At 48.6% G+C, this 12,542-nt stretch overlaps 2 protein-coding genes across 5 annotated transcripts in view; one reads left to right on the top strand and one right to left on the bottom strand.

Annotated features, from left to right (window-relative positions):
• PDE6A (phosphodiesterase 6A) overlaps window positions 1-3,769 on the top strand; it is a 120,707-nt gene extending 116,938 nt beyond the window's left edge. For all 3 annotated transcript variants that reach the window (XM_065918888.1, XM_065918887.1, XM_065918886.1), the window contains 3 exons: window positions 228-311; window positions 2,594-2,741; window positions 3,140-3,769. In XM_065918888.1, coding sequence (XP_065774960.1) covers window positions 228-311; window positions 2,594-2,741; window positions 3,140-3,213 — 306 coding nt within the window. In that variant the 3' untranslated portion in view covers window positions 3,214-3,769. The remainder of the gene's footprint in view (window positions 1-227; window positions 312-2,593; window positions 2,742-3,139) is intronic.
• A 4,569-nt stretch (window positions 3,770-8,338) lies between these two features.
• Window positions 8,339-12,542, bottom strand: part of PPARGC1B (PPARG coactivator 1 beta) — a 113,340-nt gene continuing 109,136 nt past the window's right edge. For both annotated transcript variants that reach the window (XM_065918880.1, XM_065918881.1), the window contains one exon: window positions 8,339-12,072. In XM_065918880.1, coding sequence (XP_065774952.1) covers window positions 11,972-12,072 — 101 coding nt within the window. In that variant the 3' untranslated portion in view covers window positions 8,339-11,971. The remainder of the gene's footprint in view (window positions 12,073-12,542) is intronic.

Here is a 12,542-nt window from a genome sequence, read left to right as displayed (position 1 = left end):
GTGCTAACAGCACAGACCAGGCAAGGGGAAGACCTGTCCAGCTGTGAATCTATCAATGTTGAAAGGAAACTTGACTGGAATGGTCCACTGGCTCCCCACCAGACTCAGGGAGACCAGTGAAAGGGTTTTTGTTTTGGAAGAATGTTTCACTTCATAGGTAGGATGGGCCCCCTGCTGCATCAGCCCAGGAGAGGCCCAGTACAGTTAACTCTCTCTGTCCCTGACAGCCCATGATGGACAGAAACAAGGCGGATGAATTGCCTAAGCTTCAGGTCGGCTTCATCGACTTTGTTTGCACCTTTGTCTACAAGGTAGGTCCTTCGCTTTCTCAGGCCCAACAAAATGTCTCTGATGAGCCTGGGATTCCCAAATGATATCAGGAATAAAAAACCCTGGCAAGTGACCTATGAGTGCTACTTTACAAAGTGCATCTCACCTCCAGTGGCATTTGGTTGTCAGGACAGCCCTGAAAGAGTTTCTGCAACTTTTCACCCAGGCCAGAGCCTGGAACTTCATACATCCTAAGTGAAAGTTTCTCAGTCGTGTCAGACCCTTTGCAACCCCATGGGCTATACAGTCCATGGAATTCTCCAGGCCAGAATACTTGAGTGGGTAGCCTTTTGCTTCGCCAGGGGATCTTACCAACCCAGGGATCTAGGTCTCCCACATTGCAGACAGATTCTCTACCAGATGAGCCACAAGGGAAACCCAAGAACACTGGAGTGGGTAGTCTATCCCTTCTCCAGTGAATCTTCCTGACCCCAGAAATCGAACTGGGGTCTCCTGCATTGCAGGTGGATTCTTTACCAACTGACCTATCAGGGAAGCCCAGAGTTGCTCAGTAAATAATTGTGGGTCAAATGACATATCATGTTTTCAGGCAGAGAAATGGGGAGCATAGCAGGTACGTGTCCAGTTAACTTCCCCAGCTGGCGGGAATATGACAGGTCACAATTACTCAATTATCAAAAGAGACTCTGAATTTCCTCTTTGAGTTCTGGCTCAATGTTAAAGTCTCCCTCTTGAGAAACCCGCCATGCCCCTATCCATATTATCTGTGCCACCATCCACCTCCCATTGGTTATTTTTATTTTGGCTATGTTGCACGAGGAGACAGATGCCAGAGAGGAGAAATGACAGGGCCAGGACACAGCACCAGAGCAGGGAGCCTGACCCTGAATTTGAGGGTTCTTTCTGCTACGTGAGGGCTTTCCTGATAAACTCATTGGTAAGGAATCCACCTGCAATACAGGAGACCCCAGTTCGATTCCTGGGTCAGAAAGATCCACTGGAGAAGGGAGAGGCTACCACTCCAGTGTTCTTGGGCTTCCTTTGGGGCTCGGCTGGTAAAGAATCCACCTGCAATGCTGGAGACCTGGGTCTGATCTCTGGGTTGGGAAGATCCCCTGGAGAAGGGAAAGGCTACCCACTAAAGTATTCTGGCCTGGAGAATTCCATGGGCCGCATAGGCCGTGGGGGTCACAAAGAGTCAGACATGACTAAGCGACTTTCACTTGAGCTGCAGCCCTTCTGCCTGCAGGGGGCGCACGAGTGTATCTCTGATGTAACGCAGACTAACCAGGATCCTCCAAACAGCAGGGCCGGGTAGCTGATGCTCTCTGTGATCATCAGTAATATACAAAACAATTGGGGACTGGTCTAAGAGCTTTACGTGCATTATCACACCAACTCCATGAGGTACCGTTCCAGTTTCAAGGGGGCCTGCCCAGGGTCACACGGCTAGTGGCAGAATTGATCTGAGCACAGCGAGCTCTGCAGTGGACCCTGGATGTGCCATTCTCACTGTATGCAAATCTCTGCCCATCTGCATCTCCATTTCTTCACCTAAAAATCTAGGAGTGAGGAGTCTCATTGTCCCACCTGGCAGGAGTTTTCTGAAGACCCAAGGGGACACAGTGCATCGTAACCTGTCATGTGCTGTGCTCAAAGGCATCATTTTTATTCTAGGGCTAAGAATCCTTTTTGCATCCTGATCTCCTTCAGCAAATACTGACTGACTGTCTTTGTGCCCCAAACCCTGTCCTGGGCCAAGGTCACCCCAGTGAACGAGCAGAGATGTGCCTGCCTCCCCAATGCATAGCTCTGGAGGCAGACTGGCAGAGGGAGTCGCTACAGTGAAATGCGATGTGGGAATGAAAGTTTTGGGGAGCTGCTAATAGAGGACTCAACTTACCTTGGGGATCAGAAGAGGCTTCCCTGAGGAAGTGATGTCTGAGTAGAGCCCTCAAGAGAAAAGAGTGGGAAGTTAGTTCCAGCAAAGCGACGAGCTGGTGTGAGGCCCAGAGATCTGGAATTTCCGGAGGCTTCCAGTTGGTGACGAGGAAGCCCACTGGGTCTGGGAGCCTTGTGAAGGAGTTTGTGCTCCATCCTGAAAGCCAGGAGGAGGGTATTACGCAAGCGAGGTATGGGACCCTGTGACTGAGGGTCCTGCAGTGTCGTCTCAAGCACCACTGGGTGACGGAAGCTGTCGCCCGCCTGGGGAAGCTCACTCCAGCGAGGACATGACAGACTGCTCTGCCTGGAGCCCGATCCCGGGGCTCCGCACCTGTGCCAGAGCCTCTGTCTCTTGCAGGAATTCTCCCGTTTCCACGAGGAGATCACTCCCATGCTGGATGGGATTACCAACAACCGCAAGGAGTGGAAAGCGCTTGCTGATGAGTATGAGACCAAGATGAAGGGGCTGGAGGAGGAGAAGCAGAAACAGCAGGCAGCCAACCAAGGTTTGTGGAAGGGGGAGGATGGGGGGTCCCAACCCCACACACACTGGGCGCTCGTGACCTTATACACGTGGGCCCATTCAGGCCACTCCACAATACAATTGCCCCCATTCTACATATGAGAGCACAGAGGCTCGCAGAGGTGAAGTGTCGTGGTCAAATCACACCGTTATCGGTGGCCCAGCCTGGTTCCCAAGACTGAGGCTCCCAGCAAAGGAGCCTCCCCTCTACTCCTCCCCGACTGCCCCTGACCAGAGTAGGACAAACTCCAGTAGTAAAGTGGTGGATGTAGGGCCTCCAAAAGCCCTTGAGTTTGCAACTCTTGGTCCAAACAAGGCCAGAGGGAAAGCCCGCTGCAGCCTCCTCTCACCTGGTGTGTTCTCTTTCCTGTCTGATTGCAGCAGCCGCAGGAAGTCAACCCGGTGGAAAGCAACCTGGGGGCGGGCCTGCATCCAAGTCTTGCTGTGTCCAATAGCAGAGTGAGGATCCAGGGCCCAGGCCGGTCCCACCCTTCACGGACGAGAGGACCCAGGCCGGTGGGAAACCACACACCACCTGCTCGAGAAGTCAGAGTTGTGGGGTTTGAAAACTGAAAGAGAATTTAGTTTACATCTTTCCTAGTGGCTTTCAAGCCTCTTTTTCAGCTGTGAAAACTTTTTATTGAGTGACACCGACATTTTAGCTTTCACAGACTCAAACATTAGTACCAGACTCACCTGCTTACATAGAATCTTTTGTATTCTTATACTTTCATTTTATAGTACACAAATATGCAATCATTCACAAAAGTAGAGAATTACACAATGAATTGCCACCTACCCATCACGCAGATTCTAACATCAGGATTTTTGCTGCATTTGCCTCATCTGTCCTTTTAGAGTTTTCATTTTTTTCTTAGCTGAAATATTTAGAAGCAAATTCCAGGCATATCATTGACTCCTCCACTACGCATCTTTAAAGATGAATGGGTGTTTTCAAACATAATCACATCATGATCACATGCCACACATGAACCCCTAGTATCCAGTTGTGGCGGATGCTGTGATGAGCTGCCCAGACCCTGTCCTGAAGACCGTGGTCTCAGCAGTGACGAGCCCTGTCAACAGACAGCCCTCGGTCTCAGTCCCTTCGGGATTACCTCATCCGCAGGGAGACAGTTTGCCCGAGGGTGGTGGCCTGCAGCCAATGACAGATCCATGCCAGGTGTTAAGGCCTGTCCATCTTGGCTTAACCCAGGACAACTTCGCAGCAATAACACACACATCCAAGATGAAAGGTCCTGGAAGATGCCACTCTTCACTGCTCTCACTGGGAGTAAGTAAGCAAAGGAAAATGTTTCAAGTTCACCCAAATATGGTACACAATTCAAGTCTCTTTTCCATATTCTCTGTCCAGAGATTGCTTCACAGTTGTCAACTGGCAAGTGTCTTTGCTTGAAACCATAATGTCAAAATATCTCTTTTAGCACATATATGTAGTGTGTTTGTGTGGAAAAGTGGATATACCAAAACAAGGGAGTCCTTGTTCAGAAGGTGGTACAGCTTTATAAAAGTCATACTGGCAAAAACCTGGGAATGGAGCGATGTTATGGGAAGCAAGTCTGAATGGTTCCTTGTGATCCATGAAAAGTGCTATGGAGAAAGGACGAGTAAACTTGGAAAATTTTGGAGAGGCACCCTGGGCTGAGGTCTTCTCTGAGAGATGACCCTGAAACTAGAAGCCTTTTTCTAGTTAGTAACCGGAGCAACCCTCAACAAGCACATAGGACCCAATAAAGAAAGACACACCTGAGCAGAGCTGCGGGTGATATTTCCTTTTTAATCTCCATACTGTATTTGTTAAGTTTATTTATAAGCAGATCACTTCACTATTTACAGTACATGAGCATAGAGATTCTACAGTTTTTGTGATGTAAACAATAACTCCACAGTGGGAGTTTGAGAAAAGAAGCCAGTTCTTAAGTATTTACAGACGTTAAAATAGAACTTTATACTCACAGAATAATAATACATAGAGCAATTTGGTTAAATTATCTATGAAACTATAGAATCTGACAATGTACAAATACAGGAAAACATTTTCTCATTTAGAAGGTAAGACAGATAAATCACACCAGAAATAAAATAGGGACAATGACAACCACAATAATTAAAAGCAAAGAAGTTTTCTTCCTTGCCTCTCACAGATAAAGTATTTATATAAATAAGGACACAACCCAACAAAATGGAAAAAATATATAAAAAATCCTCTACCAATTAAAAAAAATAGCAAAACTAAAAACTCGATTCTCAATCATTAGCAGTGTCCTTTAAAAAATTAAAATTTAGCTTTCTATTATAAATAACAAAGCAGATGTGTCCCTCTGTGTAGGTGAAATTCTTGCACCTTTCTCAAGAAATGCATCAATGTAATTCCACACACACACAAACATAGGCGTGCAGACACACACACACACACACACACACACACACACACACACACACAGCCTTGCACTCACGCACCCCAGGCTGTAGTTACCTTGTTGAGCTTCCTAATAAATAATGCCCCCTATGGTAGTACCCCTGGGGATACCCAAACCTCACAAGGTGAGCCGTTCGCTGGTTTGACCCTGTTACAGAGCCAGGGAAAGCCCTGGCTTCCTATTGCTCAGAATTCTCTAGGCTGCATGATCACACCAAGAGAAAAGAATTTGAGTCCAAGATTTGGAAATGCTGGAAGGGACCATAGGGACCGCCTTGCCCTGTCAATTAAGGCTAGCTACAGACACCATCTCTTTAGAAACCTGGGGTGGGGGTGTGGAGGAATCTTGGGTTGGTTTCAACATTAGCAGCCACCTATGGAAGAAGCAGATGCTCCAAGCCAATGCTAATGCTAATATCGCAGCACAAGGAAGTGAAGGGGGTGGGTGGGTGTGAATTTCCGGAGCAGACTGCCCCAAGTTGGACTTCTGGATGGTCATCTTCCACTGAAACCATTTGGAAATCCAAGCGGTCCACTTCCCTGGTCCACTGACCACCCTGACCACACACCCCTTGAGATTTCCAACCTCTTTCTGTTGGAATCAGAACATTCCTCAAGAAACAAAGTTGGGAGTAGTTTATGACTTTTTATTCCTAACACAAAAACATTTGACAAGATTTTTAAATACAAAATACAAAACAAGCAAATAAAAGCTGTTTGGCTATTCGGTAGACCATATCAAAGGCCACGGCCAGGCCCCCACAAAATCCTCACGCACAACCTCTCTGCTTGTCCTGAGGGTCCCGTGGGGGCCACCTAGCAGAGGTTCACTTAACAAGGTCAGCAGCTGGGCTGCCAGTATTGCAGTTACAGTAAACCCCTCCTGGGCACCTGGGCCAGGTCCACTCGTGTTTCCGCTGCCCTCAGGAGAACTAGTGTATTTTTCTGTCTGAGTGGTTGCTTCTGGGGCTTCTGACTGGTGTTACCCTCGGCTCTAAACACACAGACAGTTCGCTCATGTCCTTGCATTTCATTCCCAACATTGGTGTTGGACTGCAAGGTGGTCGAAAGGCTTTATTCGCCTTCTATCTGGGTAGCTGGTGGATACAGTCTTTGGCCACTAGATGGCGACTAGACATTGATAAGGCAAAGTGCGGAGGTGGAAGCTGGCCAATCCCTTCAAAAGTCACCCATGAGCGAGGCTGGCAAAGTGGAGGTCTGGAGGATCCTTTGACAAAACATACAGCACAGAGGGGGTCCTAGCTATAAAACACCTCTTGGAGGCGTTGTTGCACAGCCCAGGGACTGACCACCTACAAAACCCTATTCTCCGAGCCCCCAGTTTGGGCAGCTGGGTTTCTGTGCTGCTTCTGACTGTGCAAGGCATTCAGATGAACTGGAGTTTTCTGAAAATCTGCCCCACAAAATCTCAGAGCCTCAGCTACCACTGCTATACCATTAAAGAAACAAAAAACAAAAGCTGCCCTAAACATATGCAGTGTGATCCATGCCTCCTGTTGCCCCGTATGTTTTACAATCATTTGAAACAAATGTGTGAAAAGTGCCTAAGTTAAGCTGTTTTGCAGAAACAAGTGTATTGCTAGTATTGTCTGAGAGCAAGAGAGAAACAGCCAAGTGGTCACAACATTCGGATTGAAAGCTGTTTGGTGGGGACGATGACAAAGCTAATGTGAGATCTGACATCACCATCCAGCCAAGCTGGGGTTTAACTTCTCACCATCCCCACCAGAAACTATGGCTTAGATCTGTCCTGGGGAGCTGGCCTCCTCATATAAGGTAACTCGGCCAGGACCATGTGGATTTGAATTCCCTGCTAGTGTGTTACCTTGCAGAGAACTCTCACCCTGAACATAAGCTGGGCACAGCCAGAGAATGGAATTGGTTTCATGAGTTAATGATGGTTTCCCGATGCTCCAGGATGGGAATCTTAGCCCATCAGAGGTGAAAGGGACTTTAGTGCTCAGCCCATCCAATATTCATTCCCATCTGTAAATGAGGAAACAGAGGCCCAAGATCACATGGAAAGTAAGAAACATTGGGTTTCTCACTTTAAGATGGCTTATAGGTAAGTGACTTGCTCTGCAAACCCATTTCAATTGGCTGTGCTGTCTTCATTTTTTTTTTTTTTTACAAAAATAGGTACCAGATCAAAAAGCATCGCTCCATTTTCAGGACTGGCCATAGGATGGGCTCTCCCTTGGCTGATGTCTATGAAGACATCTCTGCCTTCCTCCCTCACCAGCCCCTTTGCTGGCCCCTGTCCCAATGCCTAGGAGAGGACCTCACATCACCCAGGGAGATCCATGTTTGCCAGTGTAGAAACATGGAGCCAGGCTTAGTGGCATGGTTTTCTCAAAGTGCTTTTATTGGTTTAATGCAAAGTCAGCCTCTGTCTGCTTCCTGGGCATTCTACAGCCGGCTCCCAGGGGCCTTCTGCTCTATGTCTGTTTTGAGCCAAGGGCATCTCTGTGCACGAAGGTTTCCCAGCTCCTGAGCTCTCCCTCCATTTACCCTGTACCCCTTGACTCAGCAGACAGTCCTGGAGCCCATCTATGTGTGCAAACGTCTCAGGGACTTGGGGCCCAGCTTAAACATATTGCACATAAGCATCAACTGGTTTCCTTCTGCCCCAATGGGAAGGATCCCTCTTCTTTGGCCATTGAAACCATTAGGTTCGCTAATTTGCTACTATACATTCAGCTTCTTTCCTTGGTCATGTCTGAGGACAATTGCTAAGTCACAAACGGTAAGAAAAGACTGCAGTTTCGACATGAGTGAGTCAGATCAACAAATCCTTTGGGTTGATTCTGCTTCACAGTTGGGACATCCCATCGCTCAAGCTGGGGGCTCGGCTGTCATTTCAACTGAACCCGAGGCCTGGAATAGGGTTTCAAGCTGTCCATGCAGAAGGGCTGTGCTGTCATGCCGTCCCTGTCCCCTCGGCGTGCATGTTGCATACACCTAGAATTGCTCTCCAAACATCAACAAACACAGGCTTTAGGCGAGAAAGATTTCTTACTGCATCTCTTCCCACATAAGGACCTGAGTACTGAGTCTTTGCAGTTCAGAGCATCCCACCCCGCCCACCCCCCCCACCTTCCTCCTCCCACCCTGGAGCGCCCAAAGCCTCGCCTCTCTCCTGAGCACATTCCACACACAGGGCTATGGGAGCCCACGGCAGCTGTAGACACCTGACTGGTGCTCTGTATTGATACCTCAAAGCAGTGTTCTGGTTGGGGGCAAGGTGTGACGGCGAGAAGAGGGTCAGGGCCTTAGCTGCACTCCATCCACTCATATTCTTTACCTCTTTGATGCATTTTCCTTCATTAACCAGAGCCCCCGAGAGTGAGGATTCTGATTCAGCCTTGTACCGACTGAGGAAGGAGATGGAAGAATTCCACTTAGCATTTAGATGGAACATATTTGGAAAACACCAGCACGGCACAGAGATGGACAGTACAACCTGCCTTGTGTGGGTGGCTACCAACACAGTCTACTGTAAGCTTGTATGGCAATCACATGTAAACATGACGGAGAGCAAATACTAGGACAGAGCTACAATGAGATGGTTGCCAATGGCAGCTGCTCCCTCTGGGTGACTCCTTAATTTGTTAGGAAAGAGACCAAGGTTGACTGGTTTTCCTGGAGAGACCTTGGAGTCTCCTTGGTAAATAATACACAGCACCGAATGAGTCTTCGGATGGAGGTTGTCTGCAGGGTTGGTCAGTTTTAGAATTTGTATCCTTTTACGTATGGGATGGTGAGAAGAAACTGCTCAATGCCCTCAGCAGGCACCCTCTCCCATCCGCAGGCTCCAGCCCCAACCTTAAGCATATCACCAGGACTAAACTCAAATCTCTGCTCAAGAGCTAGCATCTGACCACCTACAAGTGCCTTGTATTAATCTGAAGTGAAAGGGCGGCTTCAGCTGACCCCGTAGAGGGAAGAGACTTGCCCTTCGCTAAAAATCTGCATTTCTTCACCCTAAGGTACCATCTGCCCATGGGAGAACCTCTGGTCTAGTGCAATCAAGGAAGAAGCAAACAGGAGAGGCTTAGAGATCTTCTAGTCCAACCCCTCCTGAGACTTAGTGAGACTTAGGGAGAGGAAGGGACTCTGACTTACTGAAGTCACTGAGTTAGTTCTTGGCAAAGCCAGTACTCAACACAGCTCTCTCCACTCTGAATGTATAGTTCCTTTCTATTTTTTCCACAGGATGAAATTTCAGTTTACTCATTGGTGCAAAGCAGGAGTTAGGGGAGGCATCAGGTGGATTTAAATTCTATTCCATTCCATTCCATTCTATCCCATAACGATTTACTGGGTGCCTACTGTGTGCTAGGCAGTGAACAGCTATAAAGGGAATTTATAATGTTCAGACTCATGCCATGGAAAGTCTTTTTGGTCTATCCTCATAAACCCTGCCTTCTCCAAACATATTCCTGTCCACTATTCCTCTTGGCCCCCACCTCCAAGCGGGATTGTATTGGAGTAGTACTGGGAGTCCCGCGCCAAGGAACGGTTTAAGGGCAATTTTCTCTTCATAGATCAGGACATGACATAGAGGGATGGGCCAGCATGAAACCTGGCCACCACAGGGTTCTGTTTGACAGAAACCTTTCAAAGATTAGACCAGGATGTCAGATAGGTTAAACTCCCATCAACTAGTCATGACTGCTCAGAGCACTGTGATGAGGATTGTTGAGCATGACCAAGTTCAAAGAACATGAGTGCAGTGGTCAACTAGTTATGTCTGCTACTGGCCAAGGATGTGGGAATAGTGGCCCATATGTCATGTACTTGCTAGATACCACCTTAGAAGCCACAGCTATCAGAGCTGGCATGGACCTTTGAGATCAGCCTGCCTAATTCTCCTCCTTGGTCCATTTCACAGAAAAGAAAGCTGGGGTCCAGAGAGGTGAAGTGACTTGCTACACAGGAACTCATATTCCCTGTTTCTTCCTGTGCCAGTCTCCTCCAACCTTCTCTGTGGGCTTGAAGTATGCTCACCTCTCAGGACAGGCTTATCGGCCCAGTTAACCTACTGAGGTATTTTATAATCTTCAGAACATAAACAGAAAACCCAAACCCCATAACTACCAATTGCCAAAGAACAGGGCTTGGCATTAGTAATATATTATATCACTTTGATTAGTTAAATGAGCCAAGTTCAAACTTTTTTTAAGCAGCAGGATCTTTTTTCTCTTCTTTTCTTTCAAATACAAAAACTCCCCAAGGAACTCTGATGTGTGAAAAAGACCAAGTTGGAGCCACTCTGTCTGAAGCTGAAGCAGTGCGCTCTTACCCTGCCAGGCCATGCTCCCCCTCACAAATGGCCCCAAGGCACCTCCCGAACATCCAAGCTGGACATGGGTTTGATATCACTCAAGAACACAAACTTTAAAATAAAGCCCAATGAGAATGTTTTCTAAGTTGGAAAGGAGCTTGGAGATTGTCTTATCTATCCCCACGCCTTACATCCCCTCCTGCTCCCTGTTACCCCTGCCACCTGAACAACTTCACAGGTGGAGAAAAGGGAAGTCAAGCTGAAGGAGGATGAGGTGGTAGCTGGCCCCAAAAGGGCGACTGCTCCAGATCGCCTCTCTGCATCACTCCAGGTGCATCCTGAAGCTCTGATGGCGTGTCCAAAGGTATAAGCACACCCAGGACCCCTTGGATCAACACTGGTGCCAAAACCTGAACTTGCCTGATATTGACAAGGCAGCTGCCAACTCACCCCCCAAAATGAGCCCCGAGGTGCCTAGCCTGTTGTCCTTTTCAGTTGAACCCACCTCTACCAGTCCTTGCAACTTTGCCTCTTTACCCTAGCTAAGGCAGGAGGAGGGACCTGGGCTGGGCCACTATAGTCTCACGGGTTGTGAAACCCTGGGCAAGTCATTCTGCCTCCTGGGGCACTGCAGGCCTCACCTGGAAAACGGGAATAATGCAGCTCACCCCACCTTCCTTCCAAGATCCGCGGGGATCTGCGCACTCATGGCCAGGCACAAACTCTGAGTGTGAGCTGGGCACCGGCTATAAACGAGCCCCAGCTTGCTGAGACAAGGCAGCGCTTGGCAGAACAGGCCCAGAAGCAGGCCCTCTCTCCAGCGCTCCCGGCGGTGGCTGCATGCCTCTCTCCCTGGTGACCAGGCTTCCGGCCGCCAGCACCTCTGGGGCATTCTGGCAAAGGGAGCGGTGCAGGTCAGTGGCAAACACCTCACGACAGTGCATAGTTAACAAAACCAAGGAAGCAACACAATAATCCCAGGCACAGGACGTCTGAGCCATAAATACATTGTTGTAAGGATATACTTTTTTTCTTCAATTAGAAATGAGTTTATAATCCTGATTCTATTCACGAGTAACGATTTCATCATCACACACTACAGACGAGAAATGGTATGGTGAACACAGCTGCACGTCTACGAGGGGACGTCGGTCGGGGAGGAAGGAGAGGTGGGTGCCGGACCAAGCATCTGGCGCCCACCCAGGACAACCCGTTGGAAGCAAGGACACTAATGTGGCAGTGGAACATCAACACCATGGAAACTCACAGACAGAAGCAGCTTTGTTCAATGTAAACATTGATTTTTTTTTTTTAAAAGGACAGCAGTTCTGAGTTTCTCTCTCTCTCTCTCTCTCACGCGCTCGCTCTCTCGCCTTCTCATATATTTAATTTCTTTGAAAACGTAAACATTTTGGAAGGGCCTTGTCTGAGGTATTGAGGTATTCCTCGAAGGTTAAGGCTGTTATCAGTGCAGGCTCTGCTGGGCCTCCTTCAGTAAGCTGTCAAAATCCATGGCTTCATACTTGGTTTTCACTGACGCAGGCAGGGCCTCTTCTGAATTAGAATCTGGGCGGGGGTGGAGGAGTCAGTGAGAGGGGAAGGCAATGAATGATTCAGAAAGCCTGCCGATCAGAAAATCCGCCACCAGGGTTAGCCCCACGGAGCGGAGGTAGCCTGAGGTTCCAGAGAGCAGCGGGCAGCGGCTCTGCGCTCCTCCGGGCCACCTCTGCCATGTGGGTGGTGTCTTGGGGGCTTGGCTGCCCTGGTTGCAGGCTGGGGATGCCTGAACCAGAGCCCTCCTCCCAGGACTCCTTTCCTGCTCCAGCAGCCTCTAATTCTGCTTCCCCTAATGGTTTCATGCCCTTTAGGAAACCAGTGCAGAAGTCACATAAGGCAGACAACTACGATGTCCTCAGTACGTGGCTGGGGAACTGAGTCCCCATGGGGGACACAAAGTCAGGAGCACTGCCTGGTCAGGTGCCTCCGGGGTCTCCTGACACTCAGATCTGCACTATGGAGGCTGCAGCAGACAGTGG

Source organism: Muntiacus reevesi, chromosome 1 (genome assembly GCF_963930625.1).
Source record: "Muntiacus reevesi chromosome 1, mMunRee1.1, whole genome shotgun sequence".
Lineage (NCBI taxonomy): Eukaryota > Metazoa > Chordata > Mammalia > Artiodactyla > Cervidae > Muntiacus > Muntiacus reevesi.
The sequence above is the reverse complement of the archived record's forward strand: the minus strand, read 5'-3'. Positions and strand labels throughout refer to the sequence as shown.